The 25,000-nt window shown below is 44.5% G+C and overlaps 1 protein-coding gene across 1 annotated transcript in view; it reads left to right on the top strand.

The window, feature by feature from the left end:
- The window catches only part of LOC146653294 (cadherin-2-like), a 110,455-nt gene that overhangs the window by 59,518 nt on the left and 25,937 nt on the right, over positions 1-25,000 (top strand). Inside the window, exons 4-12 of the mRNA XM_085382992.1 lie at positions 667-840; positions 5,593-5,748; positions 15,576-15,720; positions 15,841-16,013; positions 17,973-18,110; positions 18,502-18,687; positions 18,970-19,223; positions 21,240-21,382; positions 23,978-24,211. Coding sequence (XP_085239118.1) covers positions 667-840; positions 5,593-5,748; positions 15,576-15,720; positions 15,841-16,013; positions 17,973-18,110; positions 18,502-18,687; positions 18,970-19,223; positions 21,240-21,382; positions 23,978-24,211 — 1,603 coding nt within the window. The remainder of the gene's footprint in view (positions 1-666; positions 841-5,592; positions 5,749-15,575; positions 15,721-15,840; positions 16,014-17,972; positions 18,111-18,501; positions 18,688-18,969; positions 19,224-21,239; positions 21,383-23,977; positions 24,212-25,000) is intronic.

The following is a 25,000-nucleotide window of genomic DNA, read 5'->3' as shown; positions in this document are numbered from 1 at the left end:
TCTAATGAGAAGAGAAATAAGAAGAAAGTATGAACTCAAACAATAAACGTGCTCCAGATCACTTTGAATCGATTATGCAGGCCTGGCGTTTTTTGCAGTGATGCCAAATCAACCGTGTTTGCTATAAAAATGAAATAAAATGTTGGAAACACAGAAGAGTACATCTGCTTCCTCTGCGACCTCAGATGACTCTTTGCTGGCTGGAAATGACGCTTCTGTTCAGTCAGTGCTGCTAGTGATATATGAACATAATTTATTGTGCAGTGTATCATATAAATCCATTGTACTGTATGCCAGAGTATTCTTGGTATAACATTTAATTGAATCGGGTCCTGCAGAGAGTAGCCCTCCCCATCTCCAAGGTCAGGGGCTGCACGGCTCCTGTGCAGGTGCATTGTGGGAGAGTAAATGAGAGGCTCCTTCTTTTTTTCTTATCGTCGTCTGTGAGGCCTGCAGTGTCACTGCAGATCTGTGGCTGCAGAGGACACACACACGCCCACACATGCTGACAGGTGGTGGTCATTTATCAGGCAGACTATAATGAGAGCATTAATCCAAGCCACTGGAATGAGGTCAGAAATACCCTGAGTCACGAGCCGTCCCTGCGCTCTGTGTGTGTGTAACCCTGAGCTGAATATACACGATGCTTGTTTACTGTCTCTGCAGGTAAAGCCCGGTGATGCAACACTGACTCAGCAGGTACCAGAGATCTTGTTTCCATGGCGCAGCGTGGTTGTCAGAGGCGATGGTACTCTGAGGCGGGTGAAGAGGGACTGGGTCATTCCGCCTATCAACGTTCCCGAGAACTCACGAGGACAGTTCCCTGAGGACCTAGTCAGAGTAAGACACACACACAACAAGGCCTGTCTTACTGTGGCTGTGAGGACTGAAGAGAAGGACGAAAACAGGGAAAACAAACAGGAAAATACAGCAAAGAGCAAAATGTCTGGAAAAGATAATCAAATGTGACCCAAATGGACAGCACGACAAAATAAAGCCAATGAAATACCCAGGAAACAGGATCCTCGTTAGCCTGTTTCAACAATGAGCTAATGCAGTCTGACAGAGTGCTATAGCAGCTATGCACCAGCATACTGCGTATAAGAGATGGATGTAGTGATTAGTCTTTGATGTCCATAATGATATGACGATGATATTTAGTGTATGATGCTATCAGCCAAGCCTAGCCTGCTTGGTTAGCAGCCATAAATGTGCAGCTGCATCTCAGAGCAGTGTTTCCCACGAGTGTTAGTGTTTGTGGTCCAGAGGAGGGACACAGACAAGAACATGATCGACATTAACAAGTTTATCCTCTGAAAATATTTTATTTTCCAAAAGCTTTGTGAGATATACCTAAAGAATAAACCAGCTAGCTCTCAATGAGCCTCATATCCTGTGTTTAACTTCAGCTTCACTAATGAGCTCAGCTGTCCTCGGACTCCTGTCTGCCACCAAGCAGCTGACGCAGCACCAGCATAGCTGCAGCCAGTCGGACACAGGAAGCAGCTAGCTGGTTAGCAGCGACTGAGCTGAACAAGAGGAAGGATTGTAAACTAGTAAATCCAACTAAGCACACATATGCCTACAGATAGACAGATGCCTGCTAGGAGATCACACACTGGAAACACTGCTGCACAGACTGAATAGTCCGTACAATCAGCCATGCAGCAAGCTGTAACATTTCTCACATAATTGCATTTAAATATGCAAAAAGCAGCAGCAGCTTCAGTTAAGTGACTGACACTACATGACATTAGCTGAGGTGTGGACTGTGATGGCAGCCATCTGTCACAGCAGCCCCAAAAACATCAGCTTTCAGGTGGATCGTAGAGAAGTTTACCATTAATTCACAAACGTACCAAATATGTTCATGGACTTTGTCTTAAAAGGTAAAAGTTGGTCTCAAACAGAGTATTTTAACAAGAGTCTGTGTGGAATCACTGGATTGTGAGTCAACCTCAACTGGTCCAGAACAAGAAATCATTTCTCTTCATTTCTCAGCCCCGAATGCTGCAGCGTGCCCTGAAACAAGGCCATGTTGGATTTACTGGATTCAGTGGACACTGGATGCACACAAATGTTTTGCTTTGGCAGAAACTTAAACAAATGAGTTAAATCAACACAACGTATTCATATTCAATAAACCTGTGTGTTTGTGTTCTGAAAACGCGATTGAAACAAGTTTAGATGAAGTAAGTTGAACTCTTGTTTTAATCCTTCATAATTTTGTCATTTTATTTCAACACTATTCAGTAACTTTTACCCCAGTACTACTTGGTCACTTAAAAACCACATGTTGTCTTCATATTACATAATGTTCAGCAAAGTCTAGTTAACATAAAAGTTGAAGGGATCTACAACAACTACCGTCCTCCTGTCTATAGCCTGGTTGCAGGGGCGTAACCCCAGAGCGATAGGTTACACCCTGGACAGCTCACCAGTCTTTCACATAGAGACAAACATCCATTTGTGCCAGATTGTGGATTCGAACCTAGGACCTGCTTACTGTGAGGCAACAGCACGAACCACCACGCCACCAATCCTGGCTTATCTAAAATGGAAAGCTATGATTTCAAGGCCACGTTTTTGTCCTTGACAGGTTAAACACAATAAATAGCGCTAGCATGCACGGGGTGTGTAGTGTCTGCCTCCAGTGATTTTCCTGTGGTGTGAAATCTCGTGTGGTCTTGTGAATTTCGTGAGTCCAGCAACTAACCACTCCTACTAGATTGTATCAGGTCATCTCAACAAGAACAAATGAAGTTGTTGAATTTCGTACAGATCCTACATGATTCAATTACGTAAAATGTTTGTGTTCAAATTACAAGTTAGACTTTTTTAATATAACGACCACCCAGTGTCCTTTTTTCAGTAAACCAAAAGAAGTAGAGGCGGCTGCTCGACTTGACTGAGATGGACGCCTTCCTCAAACCACGACCCAAAGCGCGCGAGACTGAAATCCCATGCGAGATTTAACACTGCTATATTATTGACTTACTTCACTCGAACATGATATGAACAATTTAATCTACCCGCTCTGCATATCATGTAGTTTCTACACTATATAGTTACACTTAACTTTAAAGCCCGAGGCACTTGTGTTAAAGACACGATGCTTACATAAATCCAAGAGCCGGCCAATCCCTTTTTTTCAGTGCGATTGGAAACTTGAAACACTTAAAGGGTCACATCCAGTGACCTCAGAGCCAATCAGAGATTTACAGCAGAGCAAGACCATGCAGTAAATTTTAGAGCAGACATGCACCTATGAATAAAAAATGAACTCAATACTAATGATGACATCTATGAAGAGTCCAAATATGATGATAAAATACTACTACTGCTGAGTTAGATAAGTGTGCTGTGAAAAATGAGTCGTATCTGTGCCTTCAAAGCACAAAATAAAACTTTGCTCACCAAGGTCCACGTAGAAATATATAGAAGCTAAACGAATTCTGATGCTGGCCTTCTTCATTCTTCAGAAACCGTTGTTCTTCAGCACATGGAGCTGGATTCGGCTCTGTCGGGCTGGTTCAAATTCAAATTCAAATTTTATTTGTCACGTACACAGTCATACACAGTACGATATGTAGTGAAATGCTTGGACAACTGCTCGTGACCTAAAGAGAACAAAAAAGGAAAAGGCTATGAATAAGATAGGAAATAAATATGAAAAATTAAAAAGGGTAAATTTAACTAGGAAGGAATAAAATATAAATTAAGGTTAAAAATGAAATAACTGTACAACACAAATTAGAATGAAGGGTAAATTTAACTGGGAAGAATAAGATAAAATATATAAATTAAAGTTGAAAATAAAATAACTGTACAACAAAATACACAATACACAATATAGAACTATATAAGAATGTATGAAGAAATCTAAATCTAAATAAATATATACACAATAACAGCAGCTGTACAAGTATTAACTGGAAATGAAGAATATAGTGACCAGTGTTGTGTTCAGCTGTGTTTGTGCAGAGGGTGCAGGCAGGGAGCTACACGTGGGTTGGAGAGGTGGACCATTGTTCATATTCAAATAAACCTGGTTCTTTTTTAAAGGAATTTTCATTTAAAATATGTTTTTAATTTTGATCAACAGAGATAGTTTCAGTGGTTTAGTCGGGATATGAGCAGTGCTTTCTCTACATGTTAGACTTCACGTTACAGTCAGCTACATTCTTTTCATGAATCACTTCTTTAACTCCCAAAGCTTAGTAAGAGACACAGCATCCATCATGTAAACTCTACACTTACACTTTCTGTGGGCTGCAGGAAGACATGAGGCTCTCTCTGTGTTCCTCATGAATCAGACGTGCTTCCTGTAACCCGATGACCTTTGAAACCTTTGGCAACATTTCTTCTGACACAGTACACATGTAATAAATCACTTTAGTTACTTTAACAATGGCAGCCTTGCAGAGCAAACAGCCTCCACACATAATACGTAATTATTATGAAACCAGTTATGCAGCTGTGACTGCTGTAATAGAGATGAAGTAGGTAGAGAATGACAAATGCAGCTGCAGCTTTAGCCTCGCTAAGAACTATTTTATCCAGCAGGAGTCTCAAACTCACACTGGTTTGATCCTCAGGGAGCCAGACACGTGGATCTATAATCTACTTTTTTAAGTGTAAAGAACTGTAAGTCTGTTCTAATATTTCAAAGCAGAACACAAACAGCAAAACAACCAAATGTCAACATTATTTCTTACCAAATGCACATTCAACCTAAGAGCAGCAACTTTGGCATACTGACTGTTTGGAGCTGTGTGGCCACATATAACAGTGCTGCACAGTTATATGTGGCCTTTGCAGAATATAAGACTACATGTCAGTGCTGGTCCATTTCTAAATGTAACTTTAGGAAAAAAGAAACAGTCCATGTTGTGAAAGCTCCGGCAGGTAGATATCTGTGCTCTTTAGCACACAATGAGCCGTGCAGATGGAGAAAGAGGCAGCTTACCTTTCAGACTGAATTTGATTTGTACATGGATCATTTATTCTTTGCTTCTGTTTGAGTGTTTTCAAACGTAGCCTACCCTCTGGCTCCGCCCAGTATCTCCAAATAAATGCATTAATTCGGAGACGTCTTCATCTTGTTCTGAGACTTGTAAACATGTGTGTGTGCATGTCGAGCATCTTTGCAGCACCTCCTCGCTCTTTAATGCCGTGATGATGTGGACAATGTGCAGAATATTGAAGGTGCTCCAGACATCACAGTTTATTTTAGCTTCACCACATTTCCTTTCCTGAGCTGCTTCAGGCTCCTGCTGCGTGTTGCCTGTGCAAGCCTAAAGTCATCGTGACACACAAGACACATCCAGGTCAAACTCACAACGTAGCTCCACTTTTGGTTTCATTATATTCTTACATTTAAGAAAAGATGGCAGTCGTGCTCAGCAGAAAGAAGCAGCTCCCAGAATACTGTGACAGCAGCAGATGCTCACAAAGAATGTCGACTTCAACATAGAAAGTTTGTTTTTTAATGCAGATTTGATGTTATTTACCACCTCCACTGTTCTCCCGGCTCTGCGTTTCCTGTAGTAAACACTTCCTGTGCCCTTTGTGTTTCTATCTGTTATTTAGATCCGCTCAGACCGGGATAAGAACCGAATGCTGCGCTACAGTGTGACGGGACCTGGGGCTGACCAGCCTCCCACTGGGATCTTCATCATTAACCCCATCTCAGGCCAGCTGTCGGTCACCAAGCCTCTGGACAGAGAGCACATCTCCAATTTCCACGTAAGACTGTGGGCGTGCCAGCGAAGGTCAAAGACGGAGCAAATGATGAATGCTTTAGTGATCGGTGTGTTAGCTCCTCTGGCTGCATGTTAAACCGAGGTCTGTGGTTAATATGCGATACAAACGTCTGCAGCGTTGCGTCTCGGTTCCTTCTTCCTTGTTGCACTGAGCGTTCTTGCATGGTAGATATGTCATAGCGTTAGTGTGTGCTCTTCAAAGTGTTGTCTGTGGCCAGCCAAAGATGGGCTCTTTCTATTTAAGTAACTTTAAAAGTACTAAAAGTTTCACCTTAGATTACATAAAGTACGGTTTAACACCAACCCTAACACTTAGGACCTGCCTCTGGAGGCATGAGTCTGCTCCCAGTCAGCACGCTGCTCTGTGTCGTCCCTCGCGTTTTCATGTTATATCTGTGCTGTCACTCTCTCCTGGATTTATTCTCTCTCATGCAGAGATGATGAAGACATTCCTTTAAAAAAGCCACTTGGTGTTTGCTTACTATATCTGCTACCGTCACAAACAGCTCCGAGAGCAGAGTCTAACCTTTTGATCTGTAGGAATGCACACACAACTCACACGGGGGAGTGGAAATCTGGAGTCGCAGCAGGTTGATTTGCATTTAAGCTGTGTGATGAATATTCATGTGATTGGATGTAGTTGTCAGAGCTAGGAGCTGGGATTGGCCTGCATGTTTATTCATGAGGGAGGCTTTGGCTCTTTGAGAGCCTCATACAGATGCACTGTAAAGGAATGACTTATCAGGGCCAATCAATACCTATATTCAGCATCTTTGACCACATTATGCTGAATAAATACATCACATATGCGCCTGATTTAAACTAAGGCCATCAAAAATAAAATAGATGTTTGATTTTCAAAGTGGGAGTATGTTCCTTGAAAAGTTGTTTTTCCAAAGTTTTGTGTTAGCTTTGATGGTTTTGATCTTTGAGCAGATTATTTAATATTAATTACAAAGCACTGTTTTGTAGCTTTTATGCTGAAACCTCCAGAGATGCATTCAACTACACAACAAATGGCATATAGCATGTTTTCTGCAGGTGCTGGTATAAACTTTAGGCTGCATACATGTTATTCTAAAGTAATCATTCCAGAGCATCTCCAAATTCTGCACAGTTTGGTCTTTGGCACATGTGCCGTGACCGACCAGTATTAGAATAATAAGCAGTTTAAGGGTCCTCTTTCAGTATATAGGTGGTCCACACCATGGCTGATCACCAAAGTCCAATTCCACTGACGTGTGTCATGACTGTGTTAGGCTACAGTGCACGTACCCCGTCCTGCTTCAAGGGATAGTCTGGGCCGTGGTTTAGTTGAACTCACAGTGCGCTTGAACTGCAATAGCTATGTGCAGTCAAGCACAACTCGCTTCCTGAACCACAGCTGCCTCTGCTATAATCACTGTTAGCTATTTCATTCATTAATTGTTCTTTAAGGTATTCGAGAGGACCATATGATTCACACACTGGTGCAAAAAGTTTTGCCAAGATGAAACAACAAAATACATTAAAATTGCCAGGAAAGGAGTATTTATGTAACAGGTGTACAAACTGTATTGTGCACAGCGCGGTTGGTGCAGCCTGGGCTGGAGGCACAAGTGCATGTGTGTGTACATGCATTTCTGAAATAAATCAGTTCATAAAGGTGAAATGTTTAGCAAAACAAAATGGTCACAATCGCTTATTAAGAGTAGTGCTAGTGTAGTGTGAGTGTAAGTGTAGTCCGATGTAGTGCGAGTGAGGTGTGAGTGTAGTGTGAGTGTAGTGTAAGTGAGGTGTGAGTGTAGTGTGAGTGTAGTGCGAGAGTAGTGTGAGCGTAGTGTAAGTGTAGTGCGAGTGTAGTGCGAGTGTAGTGTGAGTGTAGTGTGACTGTAGTTTGAGTGTAGTGTAAGTGAGGTGTGACTGTAGTCCAATGTAGTGTGAGTGTAAGTGTAGTGCGAGTGTAGTGGGAGTGCAGTGTAAGTGTAGTGTGTGTGTAGTGTAAGTGTAGTATGAGCGTAGTGTAAGTGTAGTGCGAGTCTAGTGCGAGTGTGAGTGTAGTGTGAGTGTAGTTTGAGTGTAGTCCAATGTAGTGCGACTGTAAATGTAGTGCGAGTGTAGTACGAGTGCAGTGTAAGTGTAGTGTGTGTGTAGTGTGAGCGTAGTGTGTGTGTAGTGTGAGCGTAGTGTGAGTGTAGTGCAAGTGTGACTGTAGTGTGAGTGTAGTGCGAGTGTGAGTGTAGTGCAAGTGTAGTGCAAGTGTAGTGCAAGTGTGAGTGTAGTGTAAGCGTAGTGTAAGTGTAGTGCGAGTGTAGTGCGAGTGTGAGTGTAGTGTGAACGTAGTGTAAGTGTAGTGCGAGTGTAGTGCGAGTGTGAGTGTAGTGTGAACGTAGTGTAAGTGTAGTGCGAGTGTAGTGCGAGTGTGAGTGTAGTGTGAGCGTAGTGTAAGTGTAGTACGAGTGTAGTGCAAGTGTGAGTGTAGTGTAAGTGTAGTTTGAGTGTAGTCCAATGTAGTGCGAGTGTAAATGTAGTGTGAGTGTAGTGTGAGTGTAGTGCAAGTGTGACTGTAGTGCGAGTGTAGTGCGAGTGTGAGTGTAGTGTGAGCGTAGTGTAAGTGTAGTGTGAGTGCAGTGTGAGTGTGACTGTAGTGTGAGTGTAGTGTGAGTGTGAGTGTAGTTTGAGTGTAGTGCGAGTGTAGTGCGAGTGTGAGTGTAGTGTGAGCGTAGTGTAAGTGTAGTGTGAGCGTAGTGTAAGTGTAGTGCGAGAGTAGTGTGAGTGTAGTGCGAGTGTGAGTGTAGTGTGAGCGTAGTGTAAGTGTAGTCCAATGTAGTGCGAGTGTGAGTGTAGTGCGAGTGTAGTTTGACTGTAGTGTAAGTGAGGTGTGAGAGTAGTGTGAGTGTAGTGTAAGTGTAGTGCGAGTGTGACTGTAGTGTGAGTGCAGTGTGAGTGTAGTGCGAGTGTAGTGCGAGTGTGAGTGTAGTTGCAGTGTAGTCCAATGTAGTGCGAGTGTAGTGTGAGTGTAGTGTGAGTGTAGTTTCAGTGTATTGTAAGTGAGGTGTGACTGTAGTGTAAGTGTAGTGTGAGTGTAGTCCAATGTAGTGCGAGTGTGAGTGTAGTGCGAGTGTAGTGCGAGTGTGAGTGTAGTTTGAGTGTAGTGTAAGTGAGGTGTGACTGTAGTGTAAGTGTAGTGTGAGTGTAGTGTGAGTGTAGTTTGAGTGTAGTGTAAGTGAGGTGTGAGAGTAGTGTAAGTGTAGTGTGAGTGTAGTGTGAGTGTAGTGTGAGCGTAGTGTGAGTGTAGTGTGAGTGTAGTGCAAGTGTGAGTGTAGTGCGAGTGTGAGTGTAGTTTGAGTGTAGTGCGAGTGTAGTGCGAGTGTGAGTGTAGTGTGAGCGTAGTGTAAGTGTAGTGTGAGCGTAGTGTAAGTGTAGTGCGAGAGTAGTGTGAGTGTAGTGCGAGTGTGAGTGTAGTGTGAGCGTAGTGTAAGTGTAGTCCAATGTAGTGCGAGTGTGAGTGTAGTGCGAGTGTAGTTTGACTGTAGTGTAAGTGAGGTGTGAGAGTAGTGTGAGTGTAGTGTAAGTGTAGTGCGAGTGTGACTGTAGTGTGAGTGTAGTGCGAGTGTAGTGCGAGTGTGAGTGTAGTTGCAGTGTAGTCCAATGTAGTGTGAGTGTAGTGTGAGTGTAGTTTCAGTGTATTGTAAGTGAGGTGTGACTGTAGTGTGAGTGTAGTGCGAGTGTAGTTTGAGTGTAGTGTAAGTGAGGTGTGAGAGTAGTGTAAGCGTAGTGTAAGCGTAGTGTGAGTGTAGTGCGAGTGTAGTGTAAGTGTAGTGTGAGCGTAGTGTAAGTGTAGTGCGAGAGTAGTGTGAGTGTAGTGCGAGTGTGAGTGTAGTGTGAGCGTAGTGTAAGTGCAGTCCAATGTAGTGCGAGTGTGAGTGTAGTGCGAGTGTAGTTTGACTGTAGTGTAAGTGAGGTGTGAGAGTAGTGTGAGTGTAGTGTAAGTGTAGTGCGAGTGTGACTGTAGTGTGAGTGCAGTGTGAGTGTAGTGCGAGTGTGAGTGTAGTTGCAGTGTAGTCCAATGTAGTGCGAGTGTAGTGTGAGTGTAGTTTCAGTGTATTGTAAGTGAGGTGTGACTGTAGTGTAAGTGTAGTGTGAGTGTAGTCCAATGTAGTGCGAGTGTGAGTGTAGTGCGAGTGTAGTGCGAGTGTGAGTGTAGTTTGAGTGTAGTGTAAGTGAGGTGTGACTGTAGTGTAAGTGTAGTGTGAGTGTAGTGTGAGTGTAGTTTGAGTGTAGTGTAAGTGAGGTGTGAGAGTAGTGTGAGTGTAGTGTGAGTGTAGTGTGAGTGTAGTGTGAGTGTAGTGCAAGTGTGACTGTAGTGCGAGTGTAGTGCGAGTGTGAGTGTAGTGTGAGCGTAGTGTAAGTGTAGTGTGAGCGTAGTGTAAGTGTAGTGCGAGAGTAGTGTGAGTGTAGTGCGAGTGTGAGTGTAGTGTGAGCGTAGTGTAAGTGTAGTCCAATGTAGTGCGAGTGTGAGTGTAGTGCGAGTGTAGTTTGACTGTAGTGTAAGTGAGGTGTGAGAGTAGTGTGAGTGTAGTGTAAGTGTAGTGCGAGTGTGACTGTAGTGTGAGTGTAGTGCGAGTGTAGTGCGAGTGTGAGTGTAGTTGCAGTGTAGTCCAATGTAGTGTGAGTGTAGTGTGAGTGTAGTGTGAGTGTAGTTTCAGTGTATTGTAAGTGAGGTGTGACTGTAGTGTGAGTGTAGTGCGAGTGTAGTTTGAGTGTAGTGTAAGTGAGGTGTGAGAGTAGTGTAAGTGTAGTGTAAGCGTAGTGTGAGTGTAGTGCGAGTGTAGTGCGAGTGTGAGTGTAGTTTGAGTGTAGTGTAAGTGTAGTGTGAGAGTAGTGTAAGTGTAGTGTGAGTGTAGTGTGAGTGTAGTGCGAGTGTGAGTGTAGTTTGAGTGTAGTGTAAGTGAGGTGTGACTGTAGTGTAAGTGTAGTGTGAGTGTAGTGTGAGTGTAGTTTGAGTGTAGTGTAAGTGAGGTGTGAGAGTAGTGTAAGTGTAGTGTGAGTGTAGTGTGAGTGTAGTGCGAGTGTGAGTGTAGTTTGAGTGTAGTGTAAGTGAGGTGTGAGAGTAGTGTGAGTGTAGTGTGAGTGTAGTGCGAGTGTGAGTGTAGTTTGAGTGTAGTGTAAGTGAGGTGTGACTGTAGTGTAAGTGTAGTGTGAGTGTAGTCCAATGTAGTGCGAGTGTAGTGTGAGTGTAGTGTAAGTGAGGTGTGAGAGTAGTGTAAGTGTAGTGCGAGTGTAGTGTGAGTGTAGTGCGAGTGTGAGTGTAGTTTGAGTATAGTGTAAGTGAGGTGTGAGAGTAGTGTGAGTGTAGTGCGAGTGTAGTGTGAGTGTAGTGCGAGTGTGAGTGTAGTTTGAGTGTAGTGTAAGTGAGGTTTGAGAGTAGTGTGAGTGTAGTGCGAGTGTGAGTGTAGTTTGAGAGTAGTGTAAGTGTAGTGCGAGTGTAGTGTGAGTGTAGTGCGAGTGTGAGTGTAGTTTGAGTATAGTGTAAGTGAGGTGTGAGAGTAGTGTAAGTGTAGTGCGAGTGTAGTGTGAGTGTAGTGCGAGTGTGAGTGTAGTTTGAGTGCAGTGTAAGTGAGGTTTGAGAGTAGTGTGAGTGTAGTGCGAGTGTGAGTGTAGTTTGAGAGTAGTGTGAGTGTAGTGCGAGTGTGACTGTAGTGAGAGTGCACTGTAAGTGTAGTGCGAGTGTAGTGCGAGTGTAGTGTGAGTGAGGTGTGAGAGTAGTTCGAGTGTAGTGTAAGTGAGGTGTGAGAGTAGTGTGAGTGTAGTGCGAGTGTGAGTGTAGTGTGAGTGTAGTTTGAGTATAGTGTAAGTGAGGTGTGAGAGTAGTGTGAGAGCAGTGTGAGTGTAGTGTGAGTGTAGTGCGAGTGTGACTGTAGTGAGAGTGTAGTGTGAGTGTAGTGCGAGTGTAGTGCGAGTGTGACTGTAGTGAGAGTGCAGTGTAAGTGTAGTGCGAGTGTAGTGCGAGTGTAGTGTGAGTGAGGTGTGAGAGTAGTGCGAGTGTAGTGTGAGTGAGGTGTGAGAGTAGTGCGAGTGTAGTGCGAGTGTAGTGTGAGTGAGGTGTGAGAGTAGTGCGAGTGTAGTGTAAGTGTAGTGCGAGTGTAGTGCGAGTGTAGTGTGAGTGAGGTGTGAGAGTAGTGCGAGTGTAGTGTGAGTGTAGTGTAAGTGAGGTGTGAGAGTAGTGTGAGTGTAGTGTAAGTGAGGTGTGAGAGTAGTGTGAGTGTAGTGCGAGTGTGAGTGTAGTGTGAGTGTAGTTTGAGTATAGTGTAAGTGAGGTGTGAGAGTAGTGTAAGTGTAGTGTGAGTGTAGTGCGAGTGTGACTGTAGTGAGAGTGTAGTTTGAGTGTAGTTTGAGTGCAGTGTGACTGTAGTGAGAGTGCAGTGTAAGTGTAGTGTGAGTGTAGTGCGAGTGTGAGCATGTGTCCTGACTTTAGGGACAATCAAAAGGCCAGTACCAGAGGACCTCAGGGTCCGCGAGGGTTCATATGGTAAAAGCAGATGTGAGCGATAAGAAGACCATTAAGACCATTAAGACATTTAAAAACTAATAAAAGAACTTTAAAATCCTGAAACACACGGGGAGCCAATGCAGCGATTCTATCAAAGGCTGCGCTTAGATCCAGCGGCACCAGGACTGAGAGCTTTTGGGAGTCCCAGTTACATCTAAGATCATTTAAAACCTTTAGGAGAGCCGTCTCTGTGCTGTGGTTCACCCTAAATCCAGACTGGAATATCTCCAGGATCTGTCTATCATTCAGAAAGTCATCAATCTGAGTAAAAACACGTTTTTCTAAAATTTTACTTAAAAATGGTGAGTTGGATACAGGTCTGTATTAAAGTCATTACAATCCGAACTGCTCTTCTTCAGAAGGGGCCTCACCACCGCCGTTTTAAAGGCAGCAGGGAAGACACCCAACTGAAGAGAGCAGTTCATCATGTATAACAGCTCAGCCTCAAAAAATCCATAAAGTGAAGAGGGGATAAAATATCAGATCTGATGGCGCTGACTTTTCCCCTGAAGTGGTCTGCAAACTGCTCACAGAGCGAGTCTGTGGGCTTCTTTGGGAGCTGTTAAAATCAGGGTTAAATAAATGATCTATGGTGGAAAAGAGGACCTTGGGATTATTAATGTATTATTGTACATTTTAAGTTGCTCGCAAAGTATTTGATAGTTAATTACATTTTTATTTTTCCTGCATCTCCTTTCTGCTGCCCTGCATTTTCTTTTGAGTTTTTTGACTTCTTCGTTTCTCCAGGGTGATGCATGTTTTACGTTAATCTTTTTGGTGGTGAGTGGAGCAACGGAGTCAAGGCTTTTCTTCAGTTTGCTGTTAAAATAACTAAAAATCAAATCGCAGGGTGCAGGTAGAATCACAGGGGGGCATTCGTCTAAAACCCTGGGAAAATTTGCAGCCACTTCAGAGGTTAGATAGCGCCTCCTCACAGTTCGCACCGCTGAATAAAACCGGTGATGTTAAAAAACACACAGTAGTGGTCAGAGACAGCCAAGCCAACAACAGAGGACACGCTGGTGGACAGCCCATGGGTGATGACCAGGTCCAGAGTGTGTCCTCTGTTGTGAGTCGGCTGCGTGATGTGCTGGGTAAAATCCAAACAGTGAAGAATGTTTAAGAATTCTTTTGATGCAGGGTCAGAAGGATTATCTATGTGCAGGTTAAAGTCACCGGTTAGAATTATCATGTTATATTTTGAATGTATGTTTGTTAAAAATTCAGAGAATTCCTTGATGAAAGCAGCGCTGTCTTTAGGTGGTCTGTAAACTGTGACAGATAAAACTGGAGGGCTGCTGAAAACAATAGCGTGGAATTCAAAAGTGGTAAAATGATCAAATCAAATGTGATTGGAGGTGAGTGTGTTGTTGGCCAAAGATGCAGTCCCACCACCTCTCTCACCACTTCTAATAGAAAAAGAGAAATTTGAATTTGGTGGGGAGGCCTCAGTGAGAACAACTGGTGCATCCGAGCCCAGCCATGTTTCAGTTAAAATAAACAGTCAAGTTTTTTAAAATCATAGTTTGAATTCAGATGAGCCATTCCACATTAATGGTGTACAAAACAGTGACAGCTACCCAGTTGTGTTCACGAGGCTCCGCCTACGACAGCCGTAATGCTCCAACAATCCATCAAGCGGTGCGGCTTCGTAGCTCAGCAAAGTCGTACTGAAACATTTGACAGATTTTCGAGCGCCGTGCACATAAAATCGCTTCGAGGTCAGTAAGCACAACCAGAGTTCATACATAAGGCACACGGGATTATAAGGGGCTCTGTCGACTTTCAGAAAAATCAAAGGATTGATTTTAAGTGCGCCGTATTTTCCAAACAACACGGTAATAACGACGGCCCGCTAGCATGCGCTACCAAAAATAGTGCTTTGTTGTGTATCTGATGGACGAAGCTAAACCAGTTCCACACCACTGAAGCTGCAGCATTTTTACAAACCAGTTCTGGTTCATGGTTTCATTCAACGATCCGCTCTCGCCCTCCTCATTCTGCGTCGCTGCCATGATTTTTCTGCCGTGTGCGTATGAAAACAAAGGCACGTTTTACCCATATTCTATCACGATATTTCACTTTCTTATCGTTGCCCAGCATTATACCGGTATTACCGTGAGCGGTGGCCCAGCCCTAGCTGTAAAAGCAGTGTGGGACTGTTTGATGCACTGAGACTGGAATATTGCTTTCAGGTTATTGTGACATTTTTTTCCAAAGTACACAGTAAATATTTGTCACAATGTGACAAAATGTCAGAATCACTGTTAAAAGAGCTGCGTGGGAGAACCATTCCTGTTATAAATATAATAATAATTCATATTTTGTGTAAAGTCTTTTGTGATTTATGGTTGCCTGAAGTCTGGGGTCCATAGAAACCCATTAGGCTCCTTGCGTCTTTGCTGTGAAACACAGCAGGTAGACTGCAGTTTAATCAGACTGAGAACAGGTGACTCAGCCAAGTTATTCCACCTTAAAAGCTCTTTGGTTGTTTTATCCATTTGTTTAGGATCACTGCCCAGCTGACCAATGAAATGTGCTCCAATAAGGTTTTATGCCTTTGAATTAATGTGTACAAACACAACGCTTCTGTATAATTCTGCATTCATTCAGCTGATTGCTTTTGTGGGTGTGGGATATCCACTGGCAGCCATGCATGCCCAAACCACAACCTAGCCTTAGTGGTTCTGTTTTTTGTTATGGGGTTTGTGCGTGTGCTGCATCCTCAAAGGTTCGAGCCTGAAGTCTTCGCTTGATCTTTAACAAAGAAACATGTCTGTCTAAATCCTGCACAGCAGTCTTGAATTACTCTGCAGCCATAAAAAGGATTTTCTTCACCACACAGGGTTTGTCCTCATCCATACACGTGTACGACTCTGCTGCAATCTTATTTAACATTTTCTAGTTTAGCAGTTTTCACCAGTTTTGTCAGATTGTTGGCAAATCGTTCGACCTCTCGGCGACACAGTTGTACTTTTTAGCCCCTGCAAGATAAAACTGATATAAGATTGCACGATAACAGCATTCAATCTAAACTGCGTGTGAGCTCTTTGTTCATAAAGTGACTCACAGGGGCCTGAGATCCATTTGTTAGCTCAGCTCCATGCTATACGTGCACTTGTGCTTCCTTTAACCTTGTGGGCTGTTTCGTTTATCTCCTGAGGTCTCTCAGAGCACTAAACCCTCGTAATTAGTCTCAGTGGAAGGAAGCAGTTTATTACCGTCTTCACCTGTCTGTAATAAAAGTTGTGTGTGCATGTTTGTGTGTCCGTGTATAGTTGCGAGCCCACGCAGTGGACCTGAATGGGAATCAGGTGGAGAACCCCATCGACATCGTCATTAATGTCATTGACCAGAACGACAACAGACCAGAGTTCACTCACAGCATCTTTAATGGCTCCGTGCCCGAGGGATCCAAGCCTGGTACCAACACACACACACACACACACACACACACACACACACACACACACACACAACCTTTGGATTACATCATTCCTTCCCTGGCATATGTGTGCTGACTTGCTGTGTGCTTCCCTGCAGGATCCTTCGTGATGACGGTGACAGCAGTGGACAAGGATGATCCAAAAACTGCCAACGGGATGCTGAGATATAAAATCCTTTCCCAGAATCCCCAGAGCCCCTCCTCCAACATGTTTACCATTAACAACAAGACTGGTGACATCATCACTGTGGCGGCAGGCCTTGATCGGGAGGTGTGTGTGTGTTAAATGTGGACATTTTCTAACGCTCATATCTGAATCCATATGGAGCAGCTGCGTCTCGGCCTGAGAGTGTGTGTCCAGCCTGCAGCATAAAGACAGCTTTTTAAAGTCTTACGTCAGTAGAGCTGAATCCCATCTGTCTGAGGCCGTGCTATCTGCACGCCAGCATTAATAGTCACTGATGAAGTCTGTTTTTAGAGGTACCTACTGTTCTCACTCAGCGCTGTATTTTAGCTCGTCTGTGACTCGCAGGTCAGATTAACCCTGTTTACCTTATAAAAGCAGGTGAGCTGAGTTATCAACAGCCAGACCTGCATGGCTGAGATACCTCTATCTGTAGCACCCACCGTCACTGATATTAGTTATTAACCCTGTAAGACCCAACCCATCGCAACATAACCAGAAAATTCAGATTTTTTGGAACTGAGACATTTATTAACCCTTATAACAAATTCACACCATTTTTTTGCTCTATCATGTTGTGGAGTATATATTTCTGTTATATATTTATTATATATTTTTGTGTCGCATTTGAAACATTGTTGTTAACAAAAAGTTTCCAAAAGAAGAAGCAGAGGTCTGTTTTTCTCTGTGATGTGACTGCTGGGGAGGCTGTTCCAGTGTTTCCGAGCTGCAACTGGAACTTTAAACTGAAGCTTCTGACCTAATCAAGCTGCACGGGGCAAAAAGCTGCAACAGCTATGATCTGGAACCAGAAGCCGTCATCGTCAGTGCAACCAAATCACAGCAGCTGCACCTTCAGATGCAACAATGAGGAGCAAACATCTAAATGCAAACATGAAAAGTGCTGAAATGACACACATGTATAAAATGTAGCACGATAAGCTAATGGAGGCATTTCAGAAGGAAGCCCCACAAACAGTGAACTGCTCTGGGAGCTGGTGTAAGGAAGCCAGGCAGGGTCGCAGCTGCGTCTCCAACCAGCTCTAATTCTTGTGATGTTCGTGCCTCACTGAGTCCAACGTGGAGCAGAAACAGTCTGGATGTGATAAAATCTTGAATCGTAGTTCCATCGTAGCTAAAAGTCATAGTTGCAAAATCTGCACGTTTGATATAAGAAGCAAAACTAATAGTTTAACTGGAGGGCAAACTGAATCTGGGCACACGGGGGATTCATCAATCAGCGCTAAAGCTGCAGCTGCTATTATAGTACAAAAAAGCCTGCAGTAACTGACAAAGTAATCTGCACTCGTCTTTTGTCCACAGTCAATCAACCAAACTTTATTTGTGTGGCAGCTTTGGTGCAGGTTGCTCTTTCATAGGTGACTGACGAGCTGATAATGAGATAACACAGACAGCGTAATAATAGAGAGCAATTAAAAACAGAATAAAAGCATCATCACAGAAAAGGGAAAATGTGCCGTAAACAACGACCGAAGATTTTAAAAGCCTGAAAAATAGCAGAAAAATCCAACTTTGCACAAAGAAGAAAATGGCAGATGAAGTAAACAAGGTCAACAAGCCATGATGAGGTCGAATGAAGTGTACATGTGAAGATCTCAGCAGCTTAAAAGTCTCCATCACTTTTTACACTTTATGCTTTTTAAATGTCTAAACATCGTCTCTGTCAGGTGGTCTGCAGCTCAGTCACAGTGTTGTCATAGAGCAGCGGCTTCTGTAATTAAGGCCTGACGTGCATTAGCAATCAGTCTTAGAAAAAGGATCAGCAGTGGGCTGCCCTAAAATGGGATGATTGTGCTCTGGAAAGCAGAAACGGTCTTACATTAGCACGGAGTGTGAACCACTCATCATGTCTCGGAACATTATTTTTAAGTAGCACTGACTAAATCATCAGCTGTAATGGTGATTAGACAAAATGACAGTCCCCTTGTCAAACGGTTTTAATTAGATTTATTTCCAAGTCATACAATGCGCAGCGGGACACTTCAGTCTGCAGAATAAGTGACGCTTTCTGTTCTGTGATTCCAGAAAGTCACGCAGTACACCCTGATCATCCAGGCCACGGACATGGAGGGGAATCCCACCTACGGCCTTTCCAACACTGCCACCACCGTCATCAGGATCACTGATGTCAATGACAATGCTCCAGAGTTCACCACAGAGACAGTAGGTGCACACACACACACACACACACACACACACACACACACACACACACACACACACACACACACACAGCGTGCTGGCTCTGCATCAGCAAACGGGCGAGGCAGCGTCGTCTGAACGACACTAAAGCTCTCTGAGCTTTTATTGGCAGCAGGCAGATGGTGGAGGAGTGAAAAGCCAATGAAACATCCAATATGTTTATCCTCCTCAGTAAAGCTGAACAGGCTGGACAGGAAGGAGCAGTGTTTGTGGAGATGTGCTCTTTATTCTCAGATATACTGCGCTCGGCTCTGCGTGACAGGGAACTGTTTGCAGTGGCGAAGCATTGTTTGTTTGTGATGTTCACCACAGCTTTGTGTAGTGTGGAGTCATCCAGTCTCTGCTCTTTCAGTTCTTCGGAGAGGTTCACGAGAACAGGGTGAACGTGATCGTGGCTAACCTGACCGTGACCGACAAAGACCAGCCTCACACTCCGGCCTGGAGCGCCATGTACCGCATCATCGCCGGGGACCCCACGGGACGCTTCTCCATCCCCACTGACCCCACCACCAACGAGGGCCTCCTCACCGTGGTCAAGGTGAGGTTTGGATGTGCACAACATGCACACGAGAATAAAACGCTAACTCTCGAGACTTGCCTGGAGAGTAATGTTCTCACAGAGCGATCTAAAAGCAGCAGCTGTGCTCGACTCTCAGTGTGGTCGGTTTGTAACATCCAGAGAGCAGAAGATCCCTGTGATCGCGATGTTTATACTGTCTGACATGTTCCAGAGAAACACGATGAGATGATGCTTATGGTTGCACGTGCTGAATGTCCTTGACGTCGGGCATCATTGTCGTCCTTCGCTTTGTCTGTGCAGCCCATAGATTACGAGAGCACCCGTTCCTTCATGCTGACTGTGGAAGCGGAGAACGAGGTCACGCTGGTCCGCGGCATCCACTTGCCTCGTCAGTCCACGGCAACCGTCTCTGTTCGAATCCTGGATCTGAACGAGAGCCCGGAGTTTCGCCCAAACCCGAAATCCATGCGACTGGAGGAGGGTCTGTCGGCCGGGTCCATGCTCACCACTTTCACTGCGCAGGACCCCGACCGCTACATGAGACAAACTATCAGGTCAGAAACTCCTGGAAGCTCTTCAGAAACCTTTCATTTGTGCCAGTGAGGTCGAACTACAGCACTAAAACAATCCTTCAATATATAATTACAGTTTGTAATGCAACAATAAACTGTTGAGCGGGTTTGAGTAGAGACGTGAATGTATGCGTCAATGCATTTTGATAAGAAGAACATTTAAATATGTGGAGCCTTTTCACTATTTAAATTAGTCTCACATCTATTAGAATAATCAGCGACTGTCATTGAAAAATGTGCCACTGAAAGGAAATTAAAATCTGAGTAGAATGTAATTCACCCTCCAACATTTACCTATTCTTCTACATTTATTCAGTGCACGTCTGCATGTCGATGGCGTGCTGTAGTGAGATTAAAGCAGAACCTGACGCGCTCATTCTTCACCTTGTTTTAGAGAAGATTCGTCGAGTGCGTCTCGTGTGAAACTGAGAATTTATAAAATGTGCACAATTCATGGAACGTTTCCAGTTGGACACAATCGTAGACTGAATCAGCACGTCTGTGCTGCTGTTTGCTCTGCTGCTGCTCGCATAGTCGTCGCAGAGACGTGGAGGGCGTGTTCATGTGAGAGAACAAAGGAGGCGCAGCCCTGCTTCTAGCCTTCTTCCTCAGTAATCATTTTACTTGTAAATACATCCAGAGTCCAAGCACAGCCATCATCTCGACCTCGCACACGCGTGTCTGTGTTTGCATATCTTTGTGGGACAACATGCCGTCCCGTCAGTTTGAAGGCCTAGTTGTAGTGTCAGGGTCAGGCTGTGGTTCGGCGTAGGCGTTCATTTGGAGAGAAAGCATCGTGTCCCCACACAGATATGAAAACGTGGTTTTTGTGTGTGAAATCAAAACCTCTGAGGTAATTTGATGATGCAGATTTCAGAATTATAGGTTGAACACTGTGTGAAGATTTACCAACTTTAACAGCTTTTGTGAAACAGCTCTTGCTCAGTGACGCGCACCAGCCAGCGTAGCGCTCAGCGAGCAACAACTCTGAGTTTCCACATGACAGACGTTATGTTACTGTCTCAGCATGAGGTTTGTGAGGCATTAGGAATGTGACCATTGTCAGCGTGAGCAGCTGCTCCTCCTCTGTGACAGTTTTCATTTTCTTCTGCTGGTCAGGTTTCATTTTAAACGCATTAAGAGACTTGCATCTTCCATCTCAGGCCACTTTGCCGTCCCCGTTTTCATATAAAAGCTAGATTTTGTTATGAGTGCAGATGCAGGTTTCAGATGCTGCAGCACTCATCCAAACGCTCAGCACAGCAGAAAGCCTGCAGGACTGATGCTTTTGTCCCGATCCTTCTTTCTTTTACATCCCACTATTTGTTTCTAAATGTAGTGCTGAAGTCTTTGTAGCCTAGCAACAGCCAATAGTGGACGCACACTGTGCTCACAAAAACACGCGCACACACACACACAGCGAGTTGTGTGTGGAGTGGCCCAGCAGAACGTTTTTGCTTTTGTTGCTCTCTGTTGTGCGCGTGCTCCTCGATTAGTCATCTGTGCTGCTCTCCGTTTTATCTCGCCAGTTACGAACATACCAAATGGATCGTGTTCCCTTTCATGCCTGCTTCACAGTGACTTTTTGGCTGACCTGTTTTCATTTGTTGAAGCTGTGCCGTTTGATCCATGTGCAGTGTTTGAAAGATGACTTTATGCTAACAGCAATGCAGATGCATGACTCGAGTCTCTTACATGAATTCATTTCATCAACAATTTGCAGGAAGTTGCAGAGCTTTTATTGGTCTCTCCTTGGTTGTTTCCAGTTCCAGTAAATATAGCATTCTTTCACTAACAGTCGTTCTTTATCGTTTTTAAGAGAGTTAACGTTTGAATTCATCCCTTAGAGTAAATGAATGAGTTGTGGCTGCCTTGAGAGAGCGTGCCGCAGTCCCCATACATCAGCTCCCAGTGGCTGCTCGGCGTGCAGCCAGGGAAGCAGATAAAGAGGCCTCTCTGTGGTGGCTTCTCATGCTGGCTCTCTCTCACCGAACACAGGTACTCCAAGATGTATGACCCTGCCAACTGGCTGGAGATTAACCCGGCTAACGGACAGATTTCCACCATCGCCATTCTTGACCGAGAGTCTCCATATATCAAGAACAATCACTACAACGTTACCTTCATGGCATCTGATAACGGTGAGACACACAGGCTGCGCTGCTGTCCGGCAGTAACCCATCCCCCACATACAGAGGTGGATTGTGTTCACTGTGCCTCAGTGCTCTTTCATTAACTGCACTAGTGCTGCTTCACTGTGGAGTCAGTGTCACAGTGCAGCTCCTGGTGCAGGAAGTGCTACATGGAAACAGCCACGAGCTGCTGTTTGATATTTAAGTAACAAAGCTAACGATACAAACTGTTAACATAGCAGGTTTTTGGCATCACTGATGACATGGTTTTGTTGAATTGTGTAAAATAAATAACTGCTGGAGAACATTACAGTGGTTAAACCACTAATATAACTAACCTGCTAGTATAAAAAGGCTTCCATCTTCCTTATCTTGATAACTACAGTCGGTAGCACAAGTCTGTCACACTCAAACCCCCCAAAACCAGTGTTCCCACTACTGAGTATGTAGGAAGTGCACGCTATGTTCCTCGATGGTGTAGTCGGAGCAGTCACAAAGACTGATGCCAGAGCTAGGACCCACTTTTTAAGCAAACTTGGTTGCAAAGAGGGCGCTGCATCAAAAACTTTATGATTGCTCTGGTTGCCTGCAGTTTGCATCTAGTTTGCATGAAGTTTGCATGTTTGTGTCCAAACATTCACTAACTGCTACACACTCCTGGGAAAGGTGCAACACAAAAACCAAAGATGAAAAATGTTCAAGTTCAGAGTGAAAATGGTTTGAATTTGGTTCACACAGCTTCTGTTCACAGTTACCTCTCAGGGAAGAGTTGGCGAGTGTTTGGGAATAAATCAGATGTTCCATGCAAACGACGTGACAGCGACCACAGTACTCAGAGGCGGTTTTTCCCAGCAGGTCAGGGAATATACATTTCTCCCAGATGGAGGAAGACCTCAGTAGGCTGCATGGGTACATCCCAGTGACGAGGATACTCACTAATTAGTGTAAGCAGCTGAAGCTGTTTCTTCAGGTGAACTGTGGGCAACTGTTGTCTATGCACAGGGCAGTGGATTCACTGGACTAACACCAGCTACTGCTACATAGGCACAGATGGCTGCAGCTGGGCATCAGCAGATTAGCCAACAGGTTAAAGAGCATGAAAATCAGCTGCACCCATCTGTCACGAACCGAATGAATACGTCGAAGAATAAACTTTAATATGGTCAGGTGCACTATTTATTAGAAGAGCACAGTTTTATGGAGGAAATTCAAACCCAGGCTACAAACAGGTTTATTTCTGCTGTAAAGTTGGCTAGTTTCACGCGGGGACTGATTCACTTTTAAAGCCACTTGAGGGACAGACCGCGTGTTTTGGCACTTCTTGCTGAAGTAATCTTGTATTTGATTCATCATAGTTACTGTTTCTCAAACATCAGGCCAGCAGGATGCCCAGTCACATACAGAGCCTGTGAAACTGCTTCAGCATGCTGCCCGTGGTTTACAGAGTTCGGCCTTGTCCTGCGGTGGACACACATCTTCCCCTGTGAGCAACAGATTGTTCCATCTTTATTCAATTATGCTTCACCTCTTGTAGGACTACACAGACGGTCTTGTGGACACAGGACTCTCATTGATTACTAATGGAGATGTTTTCCTGCCTATTTAGTGCACGATTTCCAAAGTCTCCCTTTTGTTTCTGATCACAGTTGTTCTTTATAGCCACAGAAAAGAGAGAAAAGAGGATTCTCTATTCAAAGTGGGAAATTGTTGAAGGGGAATGTCATTCAGCAGCAGCTCAGTCCATGCAGTCCACCATAGACCCCTCTGCACAGAGAAGCCGCTGTGCTCCAGCTTCCTGCTAACTGACTGTCTTAGCACTTTCTCTGCCCTTGTCTCACACACACACGCGCACACACACACACACACACACACTCACACACGCGCACACACACACACACACACACACACACACACACACACACACACACACACACATGCACAAAAAGCCCAAACACAGAGACAAACACACAAGCTTGTTCTGCAGTCTGCAGTGTTGGTGGTCACCGTATGTGCACGACCACCAGCTGTTGTTGAACACACTGTAGCTCCTGCTGTGTTCAGTACATTTTTAATCACTGATTAATCAAAGTAAACAATGGCGTATCGTCATGTGTCTCCACACGTTGCTCTGAGCTTCGCGGATCGTTGAGGAGTGTTTAGTCAGACTGGAAGTAAGGACTTGTGGAGGCCTGTTCCCCACAGTGTCACATTAAGCAGCAGTGTAATAAAAGAACACGGCCGGGCCAACATTGAGGCTCACTCATGTGTTTGATTTGTTTTTGCTCACAATGAAGTTTAATGGCACAAAGAGAGAATATACATGCAGGTGATTCAACACCTCTCACTGCTCCACAATCTGCACATGTGCAGTGCTGCATGCACTTTGTTTTAAACTGCATGCGCCAGCACAGTCCTCTGCAAAGTAATATGTCTGATTTATTACAGGAAGCATCATTAGAGTTATTATGTGACTAATATTTCTGTTATTTAGTTTTAGTTGGGCTTTGCAGAGGAAATTGTTCCCACCATGTTTCCTTTGCTTCATGTGGGAAAGGAAAATGAAAAAATCTGCAGATTTCATTTACTTTCCGTGCTGGTTTGCAGGTACCCCCCCTGCCAGTGGGACAGGCACCCTTCAGATTTACCTGACTGACATAAATGACAATGCGCCTCACGTGTTCCCGCCGGAGGTGGAAATGTGTGAGAGGCCGGAGCCCAATGCTCTCAACCTCACAGCCAGCGACCCCGACCTGAGTCCCAATGCTGGACCCTTCGCCTTCGAGCTGGCCAATCGTCCCTCAGATGTACGTCGCAACTGGACTCTGCATCGCCTCAACGGTCAGTACTGCATAATGTTTCCGTTTTTCATTGCACTTTCATTCAGTCTGTCTGTGGGAGGAATTCTTCCAGGATTTCAAGTCGTGCAAATCTCTCAGTGTCAGTCAGAGATCGTGAGATAATGACAGTATCACTTTCCAATAAGCTTGAGAAATTCATTTGCTCTTTCGGTGCCCCGATGGTCCAGTTGTCTCTCTACATATGATAATGAGGCCCAGTAAAGGTCCACGCAATCAGAGCGGCACCCTGTGATGTTAGGCCAAGTCAGGCTGGAGTCACAGAGATGTCAGCGCTGCTGCCTCGGGGTTTGAAGACCGGCATTAGATGATCTAACACCTGATGTAGATGTCATTATTGTGCAGCCAGGTCGCTGCTCAGGTGGAGCTTCTCATCCTGCAGTGCTTGATCTCTCTCCACCTCTGCGGCCTCTTCTTGACTCGTATCATTAGCTGTATGAAAACATCTGTAACAGTTCATTGAGGAAAACTTTACAGTGTGGGCCTGAGCTCTTTTAGTTTTTATGTTTTTGTCGTTCATACATTTATACTGAGAAACACACAGTAGTGATGTGGCTCCAGCTCCAGTCTGCAGCTACAGTCCTTGTGTTGCTCTGCAGCTTTTCCACCTACTACAACCTCTACAGAGCTGTCACCAGCTGCAGTACATCACTGTGGAGTCAGAGTCCATCTGACAGCTGGACAGGAAACTGGAGTTCACCACAACAGTGACCTGCTCGGCTAACAGGGAGGAAATGTAAGACAGGAAGAAGCGGGCTAGCTGGTTAGCAGC

The sequence above is a fragment of the Rhamphochromis longiceps genome, linkage group LG15 (assembly GCF_057381845.1).
Source record: "Rhamphochromis longiceps isolate RC_006_pf linkage group LG15, R_longiceps_female_GT1.1, whole genome shotgun sequence".
NCBI classification, from domain to species: Eukaryota; Metazoa; Chordata; class Actinopteri; order Cichliformes; family Cichlidae; genus Rhamphochromis; species Rhamphochromis longiceps.
Note: the sequence above shows the minus strand (reverse complement) of the source record. Positions and strands in the feature narration are given on the sequence as shown.